Source organism: Amia ocellicauda, chromosome 15, assembly GCF_036373705.1.
Source record: "Amia ocellicauda isolate fAmiCal2 chromosome 15, fAmiCal2.hap1, whole genome shotgun sequence".
Taxonomy (NCBI): domain Eukaryota; kingdom Metazoa; phylum Chordata; class Actinopteri; order Amiiformes; family Amiidae; genus Amia; species Amia ocellicauda.
This window is the reverse complement of record NC_089864.1, coordinates 3,153,801-3,176,037: the sequence shown is the minus strand read 5'-3', so window position 1 is coordinate 3,176,037 and position 22,237 is coordinate 3,153,801. Positions and strand designations below refer to the sequence as shown.

At 46.8% G+C, this 22,237-nt stretch overlaps 2 protein-coding genes across 5 annotated transcripts; one reads left to right on the top strand and one right to left on the bottom strand.

Moving 5' to 3' along the window:
* Window positions 1–177: 177 nt before the first annotated feature.
* On the bottom strand, window positions 178–17,604 carry ppp1r10 (protein phosphatase 1, regulatory subunit 10). Of its 4 annotated transcripts, none has more exons than XM_066724661.1 (18): window positions 17,182–17,604; window positions 7,980–8,093; window positions 7,772–7,858; window positions 7,504–7,639; window positions 7,278–7,329; window positions 7,020–7,115; window positions 6,733–6,882; window positions 6,495–6,600; window positions 6,180–6,286; window positions 5,951–6,051; window positions 5,594–5,762; window positions 5,305–5,481; window positions 4,608–4,854; window positions 4,366–4,441; window positions 3,916–4,110; window positions 3,659–3,791; window positions 2,832–3,272; window positions 178–2,608 (listed from the first exon to the last, which is right to left on the bottom strand). In XM_066724661.1, exons 2-18 carry the CDS (start codon window positions 8,084–8,086, stop codon window positions 2,499–2,501), a joined length of 2,490 nt encoding a protein of 829 aa, XP_066580758.1. In that variant the 5' UTR covers window positions 8,087–8,093; window positions 17,182–17,604; the 3' UTR covers window positions 178–2,498. The 4 variants fall into 4 exon arrangements, with proteins under 4 accessions (XP_066580758.1, XP_066580757.1, XP_066580760.1 ...); XM_066724660.1 differs by having other exon boundaries at window positions 5,305–5,484; window positions 17,182–17,603; XM_066724663.1 differs by having other exon boundaries at window positions 5,338–5,481; window positions 17,182–17,600.
* An 893-nt stretch (window positions 17,605–18,497) lies between these two features.
* mrps18b (mitochondrial ribosomal protein S18B) lies at window positions 18,498–22,152 on the top strand. Its single transcript, XM_066724659.1, has 7 exons — window positions 18,498–18,611; window positions 19,284–19,467; window positions 19,620–19,717; window positions 20,051–20,119; window positions 20,292–20,358; window positions 20,497–20,556; window positions 21,484–22,152. Exons 1-7 carry the CDS (start codon window positions 18,528–18,530, stop codon window positions 21,738–21,740), a joined length of 819 nt encoding a protein of 272 aa, XP_066580756.1. The 5' UTR covers window positions 18,498–18,527; the 3' UTR covers window positions 21,741–22,152.
* Window positions 22,153–22,237: the final 85 nt, after the last annotated feature.

The following is a 22,237-nucleotide window of genomic DNA, read 5'->3' as shown; positions in this document are numbered from 1 at the left end:
CGGTCTAGTCAGTGAAACACTTAGTCTAAATGTAGGTACATTATTGGCCCAATTAATGATTCAATTAAGTGATTAAGAAGCCAGACAGAGACCTGCTCTACACAGCCTGGACTGAAGTATTTCAAATCAGACGTGTAGCAGATATTCAAAAGAAAAAATAATACAGACCAGACCAGGTTAAAGGTTCTCCACATTTATTAATAAATGTACAAAATATATATATATATATTTGTTTGTGTGTGAATCTGTATATATACCTACACACACAGATCCATTCAGATAGGCATGTCCATTTGGGGGAAGAAAAAAAAACAACATTTATTTTGTTTTGTTAAAAAAAAAAAAAGGAACAAACATGAAATAACATCACCAATGTAATAATCAAGTGAATCAAAAAATAATAAAACAAAAAATACAGTCCCACAAGAGACAGAGAAAAAATCTCAGTTTTCACGGAAAACACTCGGGTTTGATGTCCCAGAGAGCTGACGGGACCAGACAGGACAAGACTGGACACTCCCCGAGAAGAGACCCCAGCCGCTGCGAGGGTTACAATCGGGGGCCACAGCGCATGTTCGTCTGGACGACATCTTAAAGACAAGCCGCTATTTGGGTCCATTACTTAGGCGAGAATTGGACTGGAAAGAAAAATAAAGGACCTCCGCAATACTGCTCTCCAGGACCAGGGCCAAGACCCTGCGGACCCAGTCCAGGTAGCATCCCACGCAACCCCCTCCACAGGGGGGGTGTCGGCGAGTACACTGGGGGGTCAGGGGATAATGTTCTCTTGGAATATCCGCCAGGGCTCCCACTTTTACACCCCGACCCCCACCCGCCAACCACAACACATCATCATTTGAAATCTCGGGAGGGGGGAAACAATAAGAAATCAAACCGCTAGTTTAGTGTACTCCCACAGAGCACAGAACCACAGATCCATAGTGACCCCCCACCTCCACCCAAGAGGTTAGTGGACAGACGGAGGTGGGGAAGGACTTCAGTTCCCGGCTCCCGCCTTCAATACATTCCAGACAAGTCCAATTCATTACGATCCTTGCGATATGTCCGCTCTAACAATAATAGGACTTGATACGAACTCCCTCCCCCCCCCCCCCCCAAAAGTAAAATAAAATAAACTTCTTTAGTGGTCATAGTGTATCATACAATCAGGAATATTCACAGTAGCAACTCAAACTGTAAATCATAAGAATAAGCTCCAACACTTTTTTGGTTTGAAATGTACAAACTATTTACACAGAGAGAGCTGCTGTAATTGAGAGAGAGATTGTGTGTGTGTGTGTAAGCATGTGAGAGATCACTCAGCCACACATCCAGGCACACAGTACTGAGAGTCACAGCGAGGGGCTGACAGCAGCACTTCTAATTTAAATATTATTTTGGATGAATCAGTATTGGAAAGTAGCACCCACTAATTCATACTACTATTACTAACAATAACTGAGATGGACAAATTATTAATTCTAAGTTATAACAATAATGAAACATCTGGAAGTAGCCATTCCTAATAATTATTAATAGATATAACAATTATAATTTTGATGGAACAATCTCTGAGAGTAGCACCATGTCATTGCTTTCACTATGATTATCACTACCAAGAAAGAACCAATTTAAAATATTGATGAAACAGTATGATAAACTAGCACCCTCTAGTAACTGATCAATATAATTCCTAATATTACTATTACTTTTTCACTGCTCTCTCACACCCACACACACACCCACACACTGTGACTCTGCATGCATGCTGTGTGCATTATTGAGCTTACAATACTTCTGATTGGTTCTGTATTCTTGCACAAAGTCATTAGTAGTCTAGCCCCTGTGCAGGAGTAGGAGTAGGGGGATGGAGAGAGAGAGAGAGAGAGAGAGAGAGAGAGAGAGAGAGTTTCTGTGTACAGCAGGAATAGAAGTTTGTCTGTTTTAAGTGCTTTGGCCCACAAAATATCAATATTCCACTGTTATGCCAATAAAAACCTACTCAAACTTGGGAGACCAGAATTGTGATTCTGCATTGGAGAGAGAGGGAGAGAGAGAGAGAGAGAGAGAGAGGAAGAGGGAGAGAGAGTTCTCCGTTTCAAGCTAAGCCCAGAGATGGAGGTATCGATATAAAAAAAAATAAAGTCCTTAAATAATAAAGTAAAAAAACATGTATCGTCTTTCTTTCCGTCCTCATGTGATGGATAGTGGGGAAATCCTTTGCAGAGACTCCAGTGTTTCCAGTACAGCAGGAGAGGCTGGAGGATGGGCCGGGTCAGCCGGGGGGGTCTGGGTCCCCGAGAGAAGGAGGGAGAAAGGGAATCGATCCAAACTTCCTCAAAGTCTTTCTCATCGATCCCAGTAGGAAAAAACAAAACAAAAAAACAAATCCTGTTCCCCATAATTCCCTCATCCCACAGCGTGCGGCTGGGTGAGTCCAGCCCACCTCGGCGCTGGCGGGGCAGAGTCTGAGTGCCAGTCAAAGGGGAGAAGGGTAGTTAGGGCAGGGGCGGGCCGTTCACCCCGGGGTGGTAAAACGCACAATTGTTCTCATAGCGACAACTGCCCTTCATCATGAAGTGTCGACACACCGGCCGATTGGACATGTCTGAGAGAGAGAGAGAGAGAGAGAGAGACGCTCTGTAAATACATGTGAAATCAAACATGTCTCAATGCTGTATCTGTTCCCCCGGGCCGCTCTGTCATGCTTTGGCAACACGGATGTCACAGTAGCCTCCACACTACAGGGGCTCTACACACAGCACAGAAATAAACACGCAGAATAATGACTCTCAAAACTAACAAAGCATAGAAACTGGATCTCAGCTCACCTCCCATGTGCGGCCCGTTGGGGCCCCCTCCGCCTCCTCTCAGGGGCCCGCCTCCCGGCCCCCCTCTGCCCGGCCGTCCTCGGAAGTTGGGGTCCCCCCCGCCGCGGCCCCCTCGGCCCCTGTGGAAGTGTCCGCCTCCCCCCCCTCCTCCGCCTCCTCCGCCCCGCATGCTGTGGGGGCCGCCCCTCATGGGGTCTCCGTGCTGCTCCCAGTACCCGCCGTCGCCCCCCCGGGTCTGCGGGTGAGGTGGCGGGGGCCCCATCATCCGGGGTCCTCCTGGGGGTCCGCCGCCCCCCCCTCCTCCTCCTCCTCCCCCGCCATGGGGCCCTGGGAAGTGTCCGCCGGGGGGGCAGTGGCCGTGGGGGGGGTAGTGGGGGCCGCCCTTGGGGGGAGGGAAGCCGCCGTTCATGCCAGGACCATGACCCAGTAACCCTGAGCTCACTGAGGGGGGAGAGAGGGAGAGAGGGATACTGGTTAGTATCACTCTGGACTGTGGTTTCTCTCTAGCACCATCTATAACACTATTATCATTAGAATTTTAGAATAGAATGTAGAATTTAAAAGCGGACAGTTTGTCAGTCAGTTCTATTCAGTTGCCAGCTGTTCTATTGCCAGCTGTGAAACCGCAGCACAGAGATGCAGCAGTGACACCGAGGAGCCACCAGAGGGCAGAGCACCACCAGGCCCAGAACTGAGCCCCTCACTGGGGTGTATATGTGATCGCGCATGTGCTCTGTGTTTTGTATGTGTTGTGCACATGTGTATGTGATGTGTATTGTACGTGTGTTGCGAGTTGTGTGTTGCGAGAGCGTGTGTGCGTCTCTCACCTGGGGGGGGCCCGGGCGGTGGAGGCTGGGGGGGCGGCTGGCTCTGCTGCAGGGAGCCCAGGAGCTGCTTGATCTTGTCGGAGAAATCAGGCTGCTTGATCAGGTCCTCGGGGGCCTGGTTTCCCTGTCCCCCCTGAGAAAGGGAGAGACGGAAGGAGAGAATAAATTAGAGACGGGGTCAGCATTTGTATCAGTGTTTGGATCTTCGGTGTCTCGCAGTGTCTCTCAGTCTGTGTCTCAGTCAACCCTGGACTCACCATGATGGTGGACAGCAGCTCCTGCACGTTGACGGGGGGCGTGCCCTGGGGCTGGGGGCTGCGGCCGCTGCCCAGGCTGCCCATCAGGTTGGCCAGGACGGGGGGCAGCTTGGCGCCAGGGCCCTCGGGGGGGTGAGAGGAGGGCGCCGTTGTGTCCATGGGCTCCAGGTAACTGTCATCCACTGAGCTGCTGTCCTGCAGAGGGAGGGAGGGAGGGGTTAATATAGTCTGACTGTCCAACTGAACTCTACAGCACAGCACAGCACAGCACAGAGAGAGAGAGAGAGAGGGGGGACAGAGGAGAGAGAGAGAGAGAGAGAGAGGAAAGACAGGAAGACAAAAAGAGAGAATAGAGGAGATGGAGAGACAGAGAGGGGGGAAGGAAGGAAGGAAGGAAGGCAGACCCCTATTGTATGGACAAATGGGAGAGAGAGAACAGACCAAGCGTACCTCGTCCAGTGGGATGAGCCGGGGGGGCACAGGTTCGTAGGCCTCGGGGTCGGGTTCGTGAGGGCTGTCAGGAACACTGTGGAGAGGACAGGACTGTCAGACACTGAACACCTGACTCAACGCTGTCCGCACAGCTATACTGATCACTATTATACTAACCTACATATATATTAAACAGCACGGTATATCTAGTTCCTGTGTATCACTGGGGTATCAGTTATTATACAGTATCCTCCTCTTACCTCTCCTTGGACAGGAAGATCTCCTGGAGGATGCCCTTCTCCCGCTCCAGCTGTGTGTGTCTCTCCAGGCTGGAGCTACCCGGGAGGACCAGGCTGGAGGGCAGCAGCAGGGGCCGGGGGGGCGTCCAGGGCACCTTCTCCTCCATGGCATCGTGGGACAGGCGCCGCGCCGTCTCGAACGCCTGCCTGTCCATCATCATCTCCCGCTTGGCCGCCTCGCCGAAGTCCTTGATCTTGTTCACGTTAACTGTGGGGCAGAGAGAGGGAGAGAGGGAGGAGAGGAGGGGGAGGGGATGGGAGAGGGGGATGGAGGGAGGGGTTGAGAAAAGGAGAGAGGGGTTAATAAACAGTGACTAACTGGCTGGACACTAGCGTGCATTCACAGTGCAGAGACAGGAAAACATTTACAGGACATTACATCACTGATTTACAGTACATTTACAGTACTACTATCTTCACACACACGTCTCTCTCTCTCTCTCTCTCTCTCTCACTCACTCACACACACACACACAGTCAGTCTGTCTCTCTCTCTCTCTCTCCTCAGACACCAAAATTCAAATTTAAAATCTTTACTGGCATGAGCAGTGAAAGTACTGCCAAAGCCACAATGCATGTCTAGTAATAAACAGGAATAATAACAATAACAACAACAATAATAAAGACACTATCTCTCTCTCTCTGCCCCCGGTCTCACCTCTGTCTCCCCCTCGCTCTCTGTCAGTCTCACCTCTCTCGGTCTCGTCCAGCTCGAAGTAGAAGTACTCCTTCAGCTGGGTCTCCTCTGCCCAGCGCACACTCTTCTTCTTCTTGCCTTTCTTTGTCAGCTGGGGCTCCTCCTCCCCCCGGGGCTCAGACAGTGCGTTGGGCTTCTCTGCTGAGAGAGAGAGGCGACACACTGTGTGTTAATAAGGACACCACAAACCCAGTGCGAGACAGCGTCTCTGCTGCAACAAGCAGCGTCCCGCAGGACAGGGGCTCCTCACCTGTGTCCATGGGCTCCACCCCCTCCTCCGTGGGTACCGGGGTGCCCGGCTGCTCCAGCTCGGGGGGGTCTTGTGAGGGGGAGGCCTGCTGGGGGGCAGCCGGCTCCGGGGACGAGGGCTTGGTGCTGGTGGGGGCGTCCAGGGACTGCTTGCTGTCAAATGGGCAAGACTGTAGAGATAGAGGGGGAGAGATTTAATCAAAATGCACCTCACCCTACAAGCAAAGTAGCTGATAGTGTGCGTGTGTGTGTGTGTGTGCGAGAGTGTGAGAGAGAGTGTGTGTGTGAGTGTGGGGTGCGTGTCTGTGAGTGGGGTGTGAGTGTATGTGAGTGTGTGCTTGCAGCCATGTTGCATTACCTTGTTGCTGGTGGGCGACACAGCCTTCTTCTTCTTCTTGATCTTGATGCCGGGCACTGGCGCCGAGTTCAGGGCATCCAGGAAGCCTGTGCACTCCATCGCTGCAGCGGGGGAGAGAGAGGGGTTACTGCACACCTGAGTGATGGGACACGACAGAGCAGGAGACCCACAAGGGAAGGCCGAGTGTGGACAAAGGGAGGGACAGAGGGATGCAGTGTTCAGTACTCACGTTGTGCAGGAATGATTTTGACTTTGATCTCCTTGGTGGAGTTAGGCGTGGTGTTCAAGGGCTTGTACTTCTTCTCCACGGGAGGAGCGTCCGGAGGGCCCGACGAACTGAGGGAGGGAGGGAGAGAGAGAGAGAGAGAGAGAGAGTCAGAGACTATATCAATGCACACTGTGTCTACACATCTCACTCCTGCCAAACAGCCAGAGAGAGAGGGAGACAGGTGCAGCATTGTAACACTGAGGGGAATTAACACACAGAAAGGTGTGAGAGAGTGGGCAACAGAGGGACAGACATACACGTGCACACCCGTCTTACCTCTGTCTCTTCAGCACCGCTGGCTTGATGTTGTACTTGTCACCCAGCTGGGGGGGGACTGGGGGTTTCTTGGCCGGGAGAGGGGTGGGGGTGTCCAACTCCAGACCTGCGAGAACAAAGAGACCAGCCTCGTTACTATCGCTGCCCACCACACTGTCCGTCGCCTCTGGACCTGCGTGTCATGTACGAGTCGGTCGGTGTCTCAGTGCGTCAGTCTGCGAGCGTCGGAGCCCCTCACCTGTGGATCTGAATTTGGCGTGGCTGGGGGCGGTGGTGCGGGGAGCTTTGGGCTTCTCTTTCTTCTTCTCCTCCTCCAAAGGCTTTCCTCCATCTCCCCCCTTCGCCTCACTTGCCTTCCCCTTCATCTCATCCTTCTTACGCTTCTTATCTGAGACAGACAGAGGGAAAGAGAGAGTGTTCAAATGATTTTGCATGAAAGAAACATGACTACATTTCTCACCTGGAAAGAGCATCTGTCCACAGGATTACTGAGCACAGCGAGAGAGAGAGAGAGAGAATGATTACCTGCTGGAGAGGTCCCAGCCGCAGCTGCTGCTCCACTCTGGGAACGAATGATGGCCATCCAGCCTTCAACTAACACTGAAGCCAGCTTCCTCAACTCTGAGAGAGGGAGGGAGAGAGAGAGAGGGTCAATACAGGAATGATGAGCAACACTACAAGCGCATTAACAATACACAGAGAGGGGGAGAGGGAGGTTGCTGTGTGTCGACTGGCTGTCGTGGAGGGTTATGAAGGCGCCAGGCCGTGAGCGCAGACCCTTACCCTCTGTGTCGCCACTCTTGCTCAGCTGCTTGACCAGCTTAGCCGTATTGTTCTAGAAGAGAAAAGACAGAGGCATTAGAATTAGGGAGGGCCGGGGGCAAATGTGTAAGTGTGTGTGTTACTTGTTTGAGGTGATCTACTGTGACTGAGTAACTGTGGCTGTTAGCGTGTGACCAGTTTGAGGTGGTCCACAGTGAGTGAGTGTGTGTGAGTGGGACAGTCTTACCTGTTTGAGGTGGTCCACAGTGAGGGGCAGTTTCTGCAGGGTGAGCAGGATGAGCTGCATCAGCGGGGTATTGTTGGTGCTCTTGCAGTAGGTCAGCCAGGCGTTGAGCAGCTTGTAGCCTCCGACCCTGATGAACCTGTGCACAGGGTGAGAGAGAGAGAGAGACTTATTATCGTGAAGCCAGCAAGAACAGTTGGCAGTGGAGATTGTGCTGTGACACTGTGTGTGTGTGTGTGTGTGTACACAAGGTCCAGTGCTGGTCTCTTACCTGTTGAGGATGTCTTGTGATTTGGTCTGCAGCACGATGTTCAGATACATACACCTGCTGACCATCTTCTGACTGTTCTTCATTAAACTGTGAGCAGAGAGAGATGATGATGATGATGATGATGGTGAGAACTCACGTCAACACTGACAAGCACACACTACATTCTCGATCAAACAAATCACAGGAACCTCGCTGTCCCGTCTCCTACCTGAAGATCTTGGCCACGCCCTCAGGGTTGCGGATGTCCCCCTCTTTCCCCAGGAGAGACTCCACTCCCTTCAGCAGCTCACGGGGGTCCACTGGTCCCACCGCCATCGTCAACCTGCACACAGAGGAGAGATGGGGAGAGGGGTTAAGACACATACAAGGACTCAGTTATACAATTGCATTACAGTGCAGAGAGACAGAGACAGAGAGAGAGACAATACACCACACCAAATAAGTAAAGGGGGGATTCACAATTGACCAATAGGACTCTACAATACAGTACTACACTGACCCTCTGTGAAATTTTTAAATAATTTACTAGAATACGTTTTTCACATGTGAAGTGAATGGCTAATTACGTGAGCAGAGTGAGATTAAATGTGAACGCAGGCGGAGACAAATAAATGACTGATTGATTGACTGTAACATCATCCCGAAATAAAGCAGTTTTAATTACATCCACGGAAATCTCGAAATTTTAAAATAAGAGCACGACACCTGAGACGAGTAGGCACGATAACACACAGGGCCCCCGAATACTAGTGGCACAAGACTGATAAACAAAATTGCATGACCTTGCTCAGCCATTGTGCATCGAAAACAGGCAGATAAAAGGCCTGCAGGCAGTGTGTGCTCACAGAATCCAATACAGAGACAGAGGGAGTGGGATTCACACATTCAAGTGCTTTCCAGACACCCCCTCTCATTTTCTGCACTCCTACAAAAAACACAAAACTGACCGCTCAGCACTACACTTACAGTGCCTGGGGAACCACATAATACACACAACCCTGGATGTCAAAACCCATCCTGCCATTTTACACTGGACAGGTACAGAGCACCAGTGGCCGAGTGCTTTTTGACCCTTGTAGGAAACTGTCTTTACTGTAAACCACAGCACAGGGTGAACAAGTCCTGCGGGTGGTGGGGCGCGACGTATACCCGGTCAAAACTGGGCTGAACGCGATGCACTGGTTGTGTAGCTTGTGTGTGTATTGGACCTGCACCTCGAAAGTCGGTAGCTATTCATATAGTTCCTATCAGTACAGTAGTCACTACAGTCCTTGTGTAGTGTAGCCCTGCCCAGCGGTCACTATAGTCCTTGTGTAGTACAGGACAGTCTACCCCCCTCAGTCACTCCAGTCCCTGTACAGTACAGTTGTGCACTCGCACAGCCCAGTCACTATAGTCCCTGTACATTACAGTCCAGACTACACATAACCCGGTCACTACAGTGTGTTACCCAGTACACTACATCCAAGATTTCAAACTTTCATTTAAAGTAATTTTATTCATATGTAGGGATACAAGCTGGGCCAGAACAGTTTGCTAACCTGCCGTTTGGGAGTGTAGAGGCTCTTAATGGATGTTTATTTTCCATTTACTTTGTGTGAAAAAGTGGGCTGCCTGGCTGAGGATGTTGGTGACCTGGACTGTGGGAGTGTGACAGGACCGAGTGAAGACGAACACACACACACACACACTGTGGTTCCCGGGCTCGGAGGACCCAGGGAGAGAGCCAGGCAGAGACAGCGACTCTCTCGGGTGAGAGCTGCGTGTCCAGACACTGCCGACTTCAGAGAAACCCAGTTCAGCAGGTCGGCTCAGATCACATCCAAAAAGCAGGGGAGAATACTACAACCAGTTTGGTTACTGGGTCGGCTGCTTTAAACTTTCATTTTCAGAAGGAAAAAGGAACAGGTCTGTGGGGCTTTAATATTCTAGTCACCTCTCCTATCCTGTCGTGTGCATGTTACTGGGAGATTTCTTATCTCCACCATCTCTCTCTCTCTCTCTCATTTTGTATGTGCTTATTACCAAAGGGATTCTGTATAATCTCTCAGTAATAAACAGAGCAGCACAGGGACACAGGGAGCAAGAAAGCAGAGAGCACAGCAGTCCCTCAGAAATTAACGATCAGGGAGCCCAGGAAAAAGGCGGGGGAGATAACAGGCTGGGTGAACAGAGCAGGAGATATCAATTAGCACATGGGAGTTGCATGAACAAATGACTGGCCACCCCCACTGTGTTCATCCATGCTGTGCAATGGAATCAGTCATCTGCTCAAGCAGACCAGGCCCAGCATCTTTTAACCTACACTGAAACTGTAGTTTCTTTATATGTGTCCAAGGGAGATTAGAGTGTTTGAAAAACAAGGCGACCGTAAAAGCATGATTGTCAGTGAGAGGGTAATAAAGGCCACCCCTCACATCCCCCACCACCCCCAAACTACACAAACACGGAGGCCTCTGTTCTGTGTCAAGTGTCTGCCCAGCAGGCAGGACCCGACTCTGCCTGTGCCAGAGCTCCCCTTGGTGACAATAACAGTTGGGTCGCAATGAAGGCTGGAATTTGGGTTTGTCACTTCGTACTTTAACAGTTCGGGAAGCCCCTGATCTGGAGCCTGTTTGTCAGTCAGCTCTCCAGACGACAGTAAACACATCATTACTACCCTGTTGTTTTTCTGATGTGGTCTGTTTTGATTTGGGTATTTTTCAGTTTTCCATTTGGGAGATATAGAGGGGTTAGGGGAGTGTGTGTGTGTGTGTGTGTGTGTGTGTGTGTGTGTGTGTGTGTGTGTGTGTGTGTGTGTGTGTGTTCCTGCTCTTGTGTCTCTGTGTCTGTGAGTGTGTTTGTTGCTGTACGAAGGGGAGAAAGGTAACTGGTGCTCAATCTGAAAAATGTAGTCTAATCTACAAAACAGTCTCCAAATGCCGTTTCAATTCAGAGATTACACTGGGTCTTTAGAGTGGAGGGTGGGGGGGGTCGCTGTCCTAGTGCCAGTGTGAGATGCATTTTAATAAGACAAGAGGTGGTTGGAGAGGTTTTGAGCCCCAATACAGAAAGGAGACACCACTGCTGATGCACCCTGCTGTAACCACAGTCCGGTAACTACAGTCCAGTCCACTCACACTGCCGGTCACTATAGTCCCTGTGCAGTCCAGTCCACTCACACTGCTGGTCACTATAGTCCCTGTGCAGTCCAGTCCACTCACACTGCCGGTCACTATAGTCCCTGTGCAGTCCAGTCCACTCACACTGCCGGTCACTATAGTCCTGTGCAGTCCAGTCCAGTTGTTCACTCACACAGCACAGTCACTACAGTCCCTGTGCAGTGCAGTGTAGTGCAGTGCACTCACACAGCCACAGAACAAAAACTTGCAGTTACTTAAACTGTAATTTTTCCAGGAACACTGAAAATAAATCAAGACAAAAATTAATAAATTAATAAAACTGTAGCATAGAACAATTTCCATGGCACCTGCTGTCTACCTGTAAAAGACAGAGCATGAGTAAGGAGCAAAACCAATTAGCTAACAAACACTGGTCTGTGTGAGGGAACTGCACTGCACTGCACTGCACTGCACTCAGATTGGGAGTACAGCAGCCTCCGAGGTCTCTGTTCAGCAGCTCAGAGAGGCAGGGAGGGAGAGAGAGAGAGAGAGAGGGAGAGAAAGAGTGAAGCTGTAATTTCCAATGTCTGCACTGTACCTGCTCTAACAATGCATGGATAGAGACAGACAGACAGACATACATAGATTTAGTTAATTAAACAGACAGATGAGTATGGCCTTTCCTGACCCAATTCTCCAGAGAGAGATAATCTGCAACCACTTGTGTAGACCCTGCTCTGCGGGTAGGCAATTACCCGCAGAGCACCCCCACCTCTCTCCCGGCCAAATTAATACGAGAGAGAGAGAGAGAGAGAGAGAGAGATACTGCAAAGAGTGAGAGGTGAAGAGAGGCAGCAAAGATATCAATACAAGGAAACATATCAAGAGGGAGAATCGGAGGAAAACAAAATAAGAAACAGGAACATTTATAGTAGCTGAAGTTTTCAATACAAGATGAAATTAATCTGCTCTCATCAGGTGATGAGGATACTGGTACAACATGTACAGATACAGATTTGTTATGCATATGGAATTATCAACACTCATAGTTCTCATTAGATACTATGATGAATCTAAAATGGGGAGGGTCAAAACCTCAATAACTATATTTCAGTCCATCACACTGAATTTGTATTAAAAAGTTTGATTTTAGACTCACAATAGTTGGAAAAGTATGAATGTTGAGAATAACGCCCTACAGCTCCCACACCCATATACTGTATTAACAGCAAGCTGAATGAAAAGGGGGTTGTTTCTCTTCGGACATGAACGCATGAACTACAAAGACAGGGAACCGCGGGACAGTTGATGTACAATAATAACACCATATATTGAAATATACACAGACCTGAGTGCCAAGTAGCAGTAACTAAACAATCATTATTTTGGGGGTTCCAAATTACAAAAAAGCACAATCAAAAATGGAGAAGAAAACACTGGAGGTACTCCTTTTCTGCAAAAAGGAAAAACCCTCCTCAACTGATACAGAACTATAAAATAAATACAATATATAGGATACTATTATTCCCGTACTATAGTATAGATACATGTTACAGAATACCGCAGTACAGATCGGTATTACTTAATGAAGACTACAGCACACATAAATGTTACACAGAAGAAGCAGACAGCATTATGGAGCTTGACTACAGTGCTGGCCCAGTGTGCATTTTAATCACACTGCCAGTACTGTATATATCCCCACCGGGGTGCTGAAATGTTTATATAAATAAAGGACTACAAACAACAACCACTGAAATACAACATCACTGACACACAAACTAAGGTACAACAAGTACAGTACAAGCACAGCAAAGGCAGGGGAAAACAGATCTGCACTGACGAGTAACTGGAGCTGCTACAGCCCAGCAGTTTGCCCACTGAATGCCTGTTGCAGAAAAAGAAGCATCACTATACATTGCAGCCCAGCACTCACTCACTCACACATTCAAATATAAAGACGATCTGGCTGGATTAGGACTACAGCCCTGCACAGGCAGACTAGCGGCTTTACTGACTTGGCTGCACTAACTTCTCTAGTGAGTGTGAGATAGCAGTCCTGTGCTAACAATAAGAGCATTTACTAAATCTCGAATACAGTACCGAGAGCATTACTCCTGTAGAGCTACAGTACAGCACCGGCCGAGAATGACATCATTACCTACTGCACAGTTTGGACAGAATTAGTTATGAAATGGTGCCTAGAAAAACACACACAAAACAGCACTGCTAAATGATAACCACAGTACAGCAGTTAGGACTGATGTATTCAGTAACTACAAGAGCACAGCAGACTGACACCTAGTTACCAGTGTGTCTCATACTAATCCTACCACAGCAAGAGGGCTGACTGGTCAGCTACACACCGGTCCTTTACACTAGAAGCGCTGTGGGGCTTCAAAGTGTGAGCTGTGGCTGTACGACCGTGACTACATCAGTCAGACATTAAAATCCACAATCAGGTAGTGCCTGACTTGGTAAAGAAGGAAGCTCAGAACTACAGGGCTACACTGTATTACATGATCATATTATATAATGATATACTGTATAGCTATATTCACTTACCTGCTGAGGTGCATGAGATAGCAACACAGCCCGATTAAAGTACGTTTGTTTTTAAATGATCTCTGTAACACAAAGTTTCAGTCTAGATGCTCAGAGGACACTTTCACACAGACATCACAACACAATTAATCATCATCTTACGCAACCGGTCTTGCTTCTGAACAATAATGGGTGCCTTTCGTTGTGATAGTGCCAGGGTGTCTGGTTAATACACTTTAATGGAAAATAAATCCTCTGTAAATGATTGCTATTCAACTGCTTCATACTATGACTATTACTACTAATAATAATCATTAAATTGAAAACTTGACTGTGGCTATTGTAAATTTCACGACTCCCTGTAATTGTGTACCTTAACATTAATAGCTGTGATTTCCATGCATATTAATATATTCAAAATAATAACAGGGTATTGGTTACAATTAATATTCATAAGGTTTCCCTTTAATTGCATCGATGTAAAGTTAGTACACTTTGGAGTAACAATACAATGCTTAATAATCTGTAGTGAAATACAATCAAAGCATTGTCTATGTAACAGGGCACTCGCTATGGGAGATTGATTCTATGGTTCAGTACTGAGATCTCGCCGCGAAGCGCCATCAAGCGGCGACACGGCGAAACGACAAGGCCGAACCAGGTGGCAAACAAAATAACATTACAACATCAAAACCCACCAGAGCAAAATTGTCCTTTACAACATCTAATGATGATGATAATAATAATACTGATGGGAGTCTCTAGTGAGTTAGTATGCAAAGTTCAGTGCTATAGTAATGTAGATCAAAGTGCAATTTAATCTAAAAAGTTTAACATGTTTAAAAATGTATTTCCTGTTTTGTAAGTGTCGGTGAAAAGGAAGGCATTAAGTATCCAAAACATAGGGGGGGAAAAGAAAAAGCCAATGAAACGTTGATTATGCAACTTCCTCTGATGTGAGCGGGTCTGGGCTGAAGCGCCGCCGGCTCTGAGAGCTGTTCTCAGGCACTGCCACGGCATCTGAGCCGCCAATACAGCAGCGGTCCTGCTCCCAGGGCACACATGCCCCACTACTGCTATATTTGTAATCGTTACTAATAGGCATACAATATATTTCAATTATTTGTTCCAGTTTTGCTGGAGCCGATTTCGAGCCATGTCTCACTGTAAATGGTATAACTTTCCAGATTACCTCACACTGCAAGAAAGGCGTCTGCAAAATAGTTCAATACTGTATTGTATCCGAACTAGTTAATGTACTGCACATTTTAAATATATCTACAGTAAACTTTTACTCACTACAGAAGCCTATTTCCCACAGACCCTTATCTACAGAATAGTGCACACTGTGTACAATGCAATGCACTTTGTTAATCTTTAACATATTTTTTTGTAGATAAGTAGATCAATTCATATTCTGCGTGCTTCTACTTGGGATTGTTACAATCCAAGTGGACGTTTGCATTAATAATTATTCAATAGGCTTGTACGATTAATTAATAATAAATTCCATGTCTGCACAGGACTATTGTGGGAATTGAACGCATGCATTTGGTTGATTTTCTGGTCTGCTTGCTGGTTTACAATGTTAGCACTTGTGCAGACAGCTGTGCTATGGCTCTCAAAGCACTCGGGTTCCTAACCGGATGGATAGTGACATGCACGGTCTAGCATTGACGAAAATAAATCAGACTTGGCATATAAGAGAAGTATCTTGGAAGTAATGATCTAAAAAAATGCATTGGGTGGCAGATGCTGCCATCAAATTAGTACAACAGTAATATAAACAGTAATTAGCCTAAATTAATTATCAATATTAAGAATTTATGGAAGTCGTGAAATGTTAATATATATATATATATATTTAAAAAAAAATACCAGAAAGTAGTTTGATCTTACCAGTGACAATGCGGACGTTTTAGTCTGGAGATGGAACAATAATTAGTGTGGAACCCCCAACTACACACTGCCAAACCACAAATCTCCTTAAAACGGTAAAAGTGTTACACGGGTCAAAAGACAACTATACAAACACAAAGGTGGTGGGAATCTGTACATGACACAAGTAAACAACTGTACAAAAGCCTGAGAGAGACAAGACACAGAGAGGGGCCTATTACAGTCTAATATACAAAATTACATTATAAAAAACATCTCATAATATCCTATGGTTTATTTTAAACTTGAAATTCTTTGCTGATGAAATGTATAATACAATTGTTTTAAAGAGACTCAGTGACTGAGATTTGCATTTCAGTAAAATGCTGTACAAAACAGGTTATTAGCTACCTATCATTAAAACAATGCAAACATAAATCACTGAATCTCTTTAAATACTGATAGATTACTTCAAACAGTTCATTTTCAATAAATTAGATTTTACAAAACGCTCTTTAATTATTATCAGTAACAGGTTACAAAAAGTCTGGTCAGTTGGTTCAATTGATCACACACTGAGAAGACATTGTGAAAAAACACTGCTAGTCTTTAAAAGACAATAAAAAAAGAAGTTACGTGGTTGTGTACAGCATATATGGCAAAATGTTCTTGAAAAATGAATGAGAATTGGTAAATCCTTCGTTTTCTAGATAAACAGCATCAATATGTAGCCTAATATTCATGAGGCTTATTCTAATAAATTACATAGATCGCTCTTGCACATGTAACGCACAACAATATTCTGAAGACAAAGCTACACCTACTTTTTGGGGAAAGAATAATAAAAAAAGAGCTATTTAAATGTATCGAAGATTAAAAAGTGTAATAATTTAAGCCTCCCTTGCTTCTGTCCATCAGGACACAACAGGGAGGCGGTTTGCCGAGGGCTGCTCTATTTCCTGCCCACTCCTTTGTGACGTAGCGATCCCGCACGACTGTGCAGCGAGGAGGAGGAAGGCGCCGCCATTTTAAAACAAACTCGCAACACATGTCCAAATAGCAAACACAAAAATAACTACATGAAGGCAAATATTGAAATGGACGGCTCGCTTTACTATCCATTCGGGGTGGTCGCGTTTTTTCTTTCGGTTTGGAGAAAAAAACACCGATATCCAACACAACCGCCCGAAAGAAAGCGGCAATCCTATGTGCCTTATATCCGGATGAAGTGGAGGAAAAAAGACAACCCGTCCGCCATTTTGTAGCATCTAGAAGTCCCGACCATGAAAAGCAAAAAAATATATATTCATGTCGTTATTACTGTACATCAACGGTTTTAAGCTCCTTTAGACCCTTATATTCGCAATCTTTATCACCAGATTGCCGTTTTTCTGATGTTTATTTTACACCTGGGGAAGCAATTATCACAGTTTGAGAAAACAAATATAAAAAGTCTGACCTAAACGCCAACTAGACCTACAAACACACTTTCTCCCTGAGATAAAGTCCGCGCATTCATTAATGAAATCCTGGGTCAATCTCCTAGAGCAATCTTTATGTGCAGACTGCGATGCCTGTGGTTTGGTCCCCTACAACACAAGATAGTCGACAATATTAAAAGACAATTGATCCAGACACCTGCCCTGACTGCGGCAATCTTTATGTACAGATTGCTTATAGAAACGGCAACCTCTGCGTCTCACACACAAAGAAGCGGAGCTTTATCCACCAGCCCCGCTGTCTGTTGTATGTGAGCTCATTTAATTAAAAAGCTCAAAACAATCCCCTGATTACTTTTAACAGCATTTAAAAAATATGATTCCCTAGAAGAAAAAATGGTTTAACGGTCAATTTTGGTTTCAAATTGGTTGGAAAATCGACACTTACTATCAAAAACTCTCTCCTCAGCGCCTCGGGTAATTATGGCAAATTGTGCTTTAAAGCAACCAATTTCTTTTTTTTTTTTTTTGTTAGAACAGTTTAAGAGAATAAACTGTCATGGCTTATAGAACAAGCAAACTTTTATGGCTGAAAAATTTGCTTTTGTTATGGGCGGGTGAATGAGAGGCAGGTTTTCTTCTGGAAAAAACAAGTCATCAATGTCCATCAACGGGAAGAAAAAACTGAGGCTCTGGAGCTCGTCTTCAGGCTCGGTGCGTCCGCGACACCCGGCTCTCCTCTCGAAGCGACACCTGCAAAAGGAACAGACACAGCGGGGAATTAGTCACCGGCGGCGGCGAGAGACGCGGAGAAAGCACGGCAAACACCAGTGGCGCAGTTAGCATAATCGGAAGCGGGCGAGCAGCGATACCTACCTCAGACAATCCAGGAATGCGGGCGGGGGGGAGGGCGCAGGCTTTTATACCCCGTGACGCTTTTGACGTCAGGGCCGGCTCGGCGGCGCGCCTGGCAGGGCGTTACCAAGACAACGGCCAAAGGGCGCGGCGCGCGTCCCCGGCCAGCCAGTCCGGGGGCGAGCATGAGGCGCGCTTAAAGGGCCAGGCGCCCGGCGCGCCCCCCCACCAGCCCGCAAAACACGCAAAACACGCAAATACACAAACACGCGGCTCCTCCTGCACTCAGCCACGACCACGAAACTGTCGGCTCACACACAAGTGTTCACCAAGCACTGTTCTCAAAGTTGAAAAACAACCAATGATTAAAAAACTAAAATCATGGTTAATAACGCACAACGCAGAGCTCTCAGCCGCTGCTCACTGTGTAATTGTGTCTGCCGGCAACACCGCGTTTCCCTAGAAGTGAGATTATATGAAATAAAAATACTTCAGTGAAAAGTATGTATCATGCGCGGTCACGAGTCTAGTCACGTCCGCTCCCCCACCCTGTGGCCAAACGCACGTTATTCAAAGTAATTTAATAAACACCGGGAGACTTTCAAGTGTTTTAATTAATATGCCAATCGGGTTGTATTTTAAAACGGTGTTCATTTAAAATTGTCCAAATTATTAATTGGCTACATTTTATCTTCAAGGACAAACGAACAATGGGAACAACGGACACGCATTGCGCAACAGCTCAGAATATTATTATTATTATTATTATTATTTATTATTATATGCGTGTCGTTTTTGAAATAATAATTAAACACGCCTCGTATTAGTAAAATATATATTTTAAAAAAATAGTATCCAGTTTTTATTTTTATTTTTTGTTGTCCCTTCCTCTTCCTTTCCGTTTACCCTTAACCCTTGACCCTTGCCATCTCGCACAAGATGGCGGCTCCCATAGCTGGCGTGTTTAGGGGTCTTCTTCTGCGTGGGTCGCCTGTCTTTCTGAGAGGCCTCCGAGACGTCCAGGTATAGCTCGAAATCCGTAAACTGGCACTTGTCTTTGTGTATTCGGAATATATTATTTTTCGTAGTTATATTTGCGCCGTCGCATTGAATTTAGTTTTGGAAAGGAAAGAAAGATGGCGAAGGAGGTTACAGTGGGGTTAAACATTCATCTATTGGTCTGGCTTCGAAGAGTCGCGTTTCTTTCATTTTCCATATATTTGATGTTAAAGTAGGAATTGCTGCAACTTTAAAAAGAAATCTGCAATGCAACTCCTGTAATATGTAATTGCGTTACTGAAAAATAATTATTCCTTTTTAAAAGTATCACCTGTCACATTTCGCATGTCATCCACTTTATTGTATGTTTCTGTCACACATGTATATGTAACTTCTAAATGCCGTGCAAAGTGATTATACAAGCACCACATGCCCTGTACTATCTATAAAACAAAAAAAAGCGACTGCCCAAATCTAGTATAAATAATCAAACCTAAATCACCAAATCACTACATCAAGTGTGCAATGGTTTGTAGTTTTTAAAATGTCATTGTTAAAGATGCACATATCATAGAATGTTTAATAACCTTAGACAGGGCCTCAGCTGTTTCTGTATTACTTTCCTTTTCTTTCATATTTGTCAGACCTCCCATTCTTTGTGTTTCTCTCAATTGTGTGTGCGCTTCCCTCCCCCAGGCCACTGCCAGTTGCTGGCCTCTGGCTCGGGTATGGTCGGTGCCAGCATGGCGCTCCCTGAGCTCGGAGGCGGGGGAGAGCCAGCCTGCCAAGAGTGGCAAGTCGAGCAGCGCGGCCGAGGCAGATCCTTTCGACAGCATCGCCCGCTACAGGGAGCGGCCGTGGGAGTACCTGGAGAGCGAGGGTACCGTTTATTTCACACCTCATTTGTCTCAAGTCTCTCTTTCAACCCGTACATTAAAGCTGCAAGGTGTCTGGCCTAGTTCGACACCCTGGGGTCCGCTTGCGTTTGTGTGTGATGTGACGTGTTCGTGTCACATGTGTTCTCCCCCTCAGAGTACGTGGAGCGCTATGGGACGCAGTTGGTGTGGGCCGGCTACAGGAGGAACCACAAGGGAGGGATCCCCCCACAGAAAACACGCAAGACCTGCATTGTGAGTCTAAAGCCCACACACTCACCGTCATGGGCAGAATGACACGGGCACACAGTCGGAGTCATATATAGATCACACACACACACACACGCACACACACACAGGAGCATAGACACACATACTTAGTCATATTCAGACACGCCATCATGCTTGGTCACATCACATAGTGTCACCGTAGCACAGACACTCACACACAGGGTGATCGACTAACACACCGGTCCCTACAGAGGTGTGCAGCCACACACAAACCTACCCATTGGTGCTGAAATGCATAGTGGGGTTGTTGTGCTGTGTAATGCTCACTCTGTGTGTTGTGTTGCATTGTGTTCTCAGAGAGGAGACAAGGTCTGTGGGAACCCCTGTCCCATCTGCAGAGACCCCAAAATCATCGTGCACCACCAGGTGAGTCAGTCAGTCAGTCAACTAGTTTCTCAGTCAGCGTGTCACCATATTGGCACGGTGTGCTCTAGCAGCAAAGTATGATCTTGTTTGTAAAATGTTGACGGCCCCTAAGCAGCTTGTAATTGTTTGACGGTTCCCAAAATCACTAATGTAATCACTCCTCCCTCTCCAGAATGTGAAGCTGCTGGAGCAGTTCATCAGCCCTCACAGTGGCAGTGTGTACGATGCCACGCGCACAGGTACACTACAGTACCCTCCCCCTCTCACACACCCCACAGCGCTGCACACTGACACACCGTCACTGTCGCAAAATGTTCTGAAATGCAAGTCTGAAGGGTTTAGCTTAAAGTGTCCTTGTCCCTCTCCCCCTCTTTCAGGGGTCTGTATGAAGCAGCAGAAGAATCTGACCAAAGCCATTGAGACTGCCAAGGATCACGGTAAGGCCCTGGCTCTCTGTGGCTCTCTGTGGCTCTCTTGTTCCCAGCCCTGGGCCTGGAGATCCTCATTTCTCTGCTGGTTTTAACTCCAATTGCATCCCTTAACTGAACTTGCTATGACGGTCTGTTTTCGGCCTTCTCGGCTCATAAACCTGTTCAGGTGGGTCGGGTCAGTAGGTGAGGACAACACCTGGGGCTGGAGCCAGCAGATACCGGGAGGCCTCCCTCTCCTTCACCTGTCTTTCTCTCTCTGTCTAGATGATACTAGGTGGCTCAGCAGTCTTTAATTTAAAACAAGGGCAGTAATGTTCAGACTGTACAATGCACTAGTTAGAGCTCATCTGGATACTTTGGACAGTTCTGGGCTCCACACTTCAAGAAAGATATCGCTGCTCTAGAGGCAGTTCAGAGGAGAGCAACCAGACTTATTCCAGGTCTGAAGGGAATGTCCTACTGAGAGACTGAGGAACTGAACCTTTTCACCCTGGAACAGAGGAGACTACGTGGGGACTTGATTCAAGTCTTCAAAATCATGAAAGGCATCGACCACATCAACCCAGAGGAGCTTTTCCAGATCAGCAGGGACACACGCACCCGGGGACACAAATGGAAATTGGGCTTCAAGGCATTCAAGACAGAAAACAGGAGACGCTTCTTCACACACAGAGGCGTCACAATCTGAACAAACTCCCCAGCGATGTGGCTGAAGCTGAACATTTGGGAACATTTGAAAATAAACTTGGATCACTTAGTTATTAATGGACACCAAACGAGCACGATGGGTTGAATGGCCTCCTCTCGTTTGTAAACTTTGTTTTCCTCTGACTCCCTCTCTCTCCACCACATCACTCTCTGCTCTCCTACTCCTTCTATTCCCCTCTCTATCCCCTGCCTCACTCTCTCCACGTCTCTCGCTCTCTCCCTCAGGTCTGCTGCCGTTCCACGTCCCCTTTGTGGATTTCGAGGGCGAGGATTATTCCAACACCCACAGTGCCGTGACCCACACCCCTCCCCCTCCTTTTCTCACTGCCAAGGCCGAGGGAGGGGAGAACAGCAGCTCGGGGGGGCAGCCCTGGTACAGCTGGTACCACCCCACCCAGCCTGACCCCCAGGAGCTGTGCCGGGTCACGAAGCTGTACAGGAAGTACCTCAAACAGGAAGTGCCCACCTCTGCTGGGCAGTGAGGGGGGACAGCTTTTACTTTTGTTGTTGGTTTCTTTCATCCTCTGAAATACAATTGGATGGCTTTTATTCACTCACAGCAGTTAGACATTTTATTTTTCAGACACACACACCCATGTTTCTTAACTCAATTTAATTAAAACTTCAGTTTTCTCTCTAGAGCTGAATCACCTTGTCAACAGCTTGGGATGGTTGGTAGTCTAGTTTAATGAGTGATCTTTATATTTAACTGAATTAATCTGTGAATAAATTTGTTGAAGGGTGTGAATACATTTCCCCTGTGTGGGTGTGTTTTAAGGTCACTGGATTCCTAATGCTATGAAATGATCCCCTTTCAAAGTAATGTACATGTAAATAGATGTATATATACTGTGTGTCTGCCATTGCAAGTGTAATAAAAATGTCCCTCACTCACTCTGTGTAATTTGTTTATTGCTTAATGCAAAACCCTTGTTGATCTGTTATAAATAATTTGTGTAAGGAATAAAACTGAAACTGG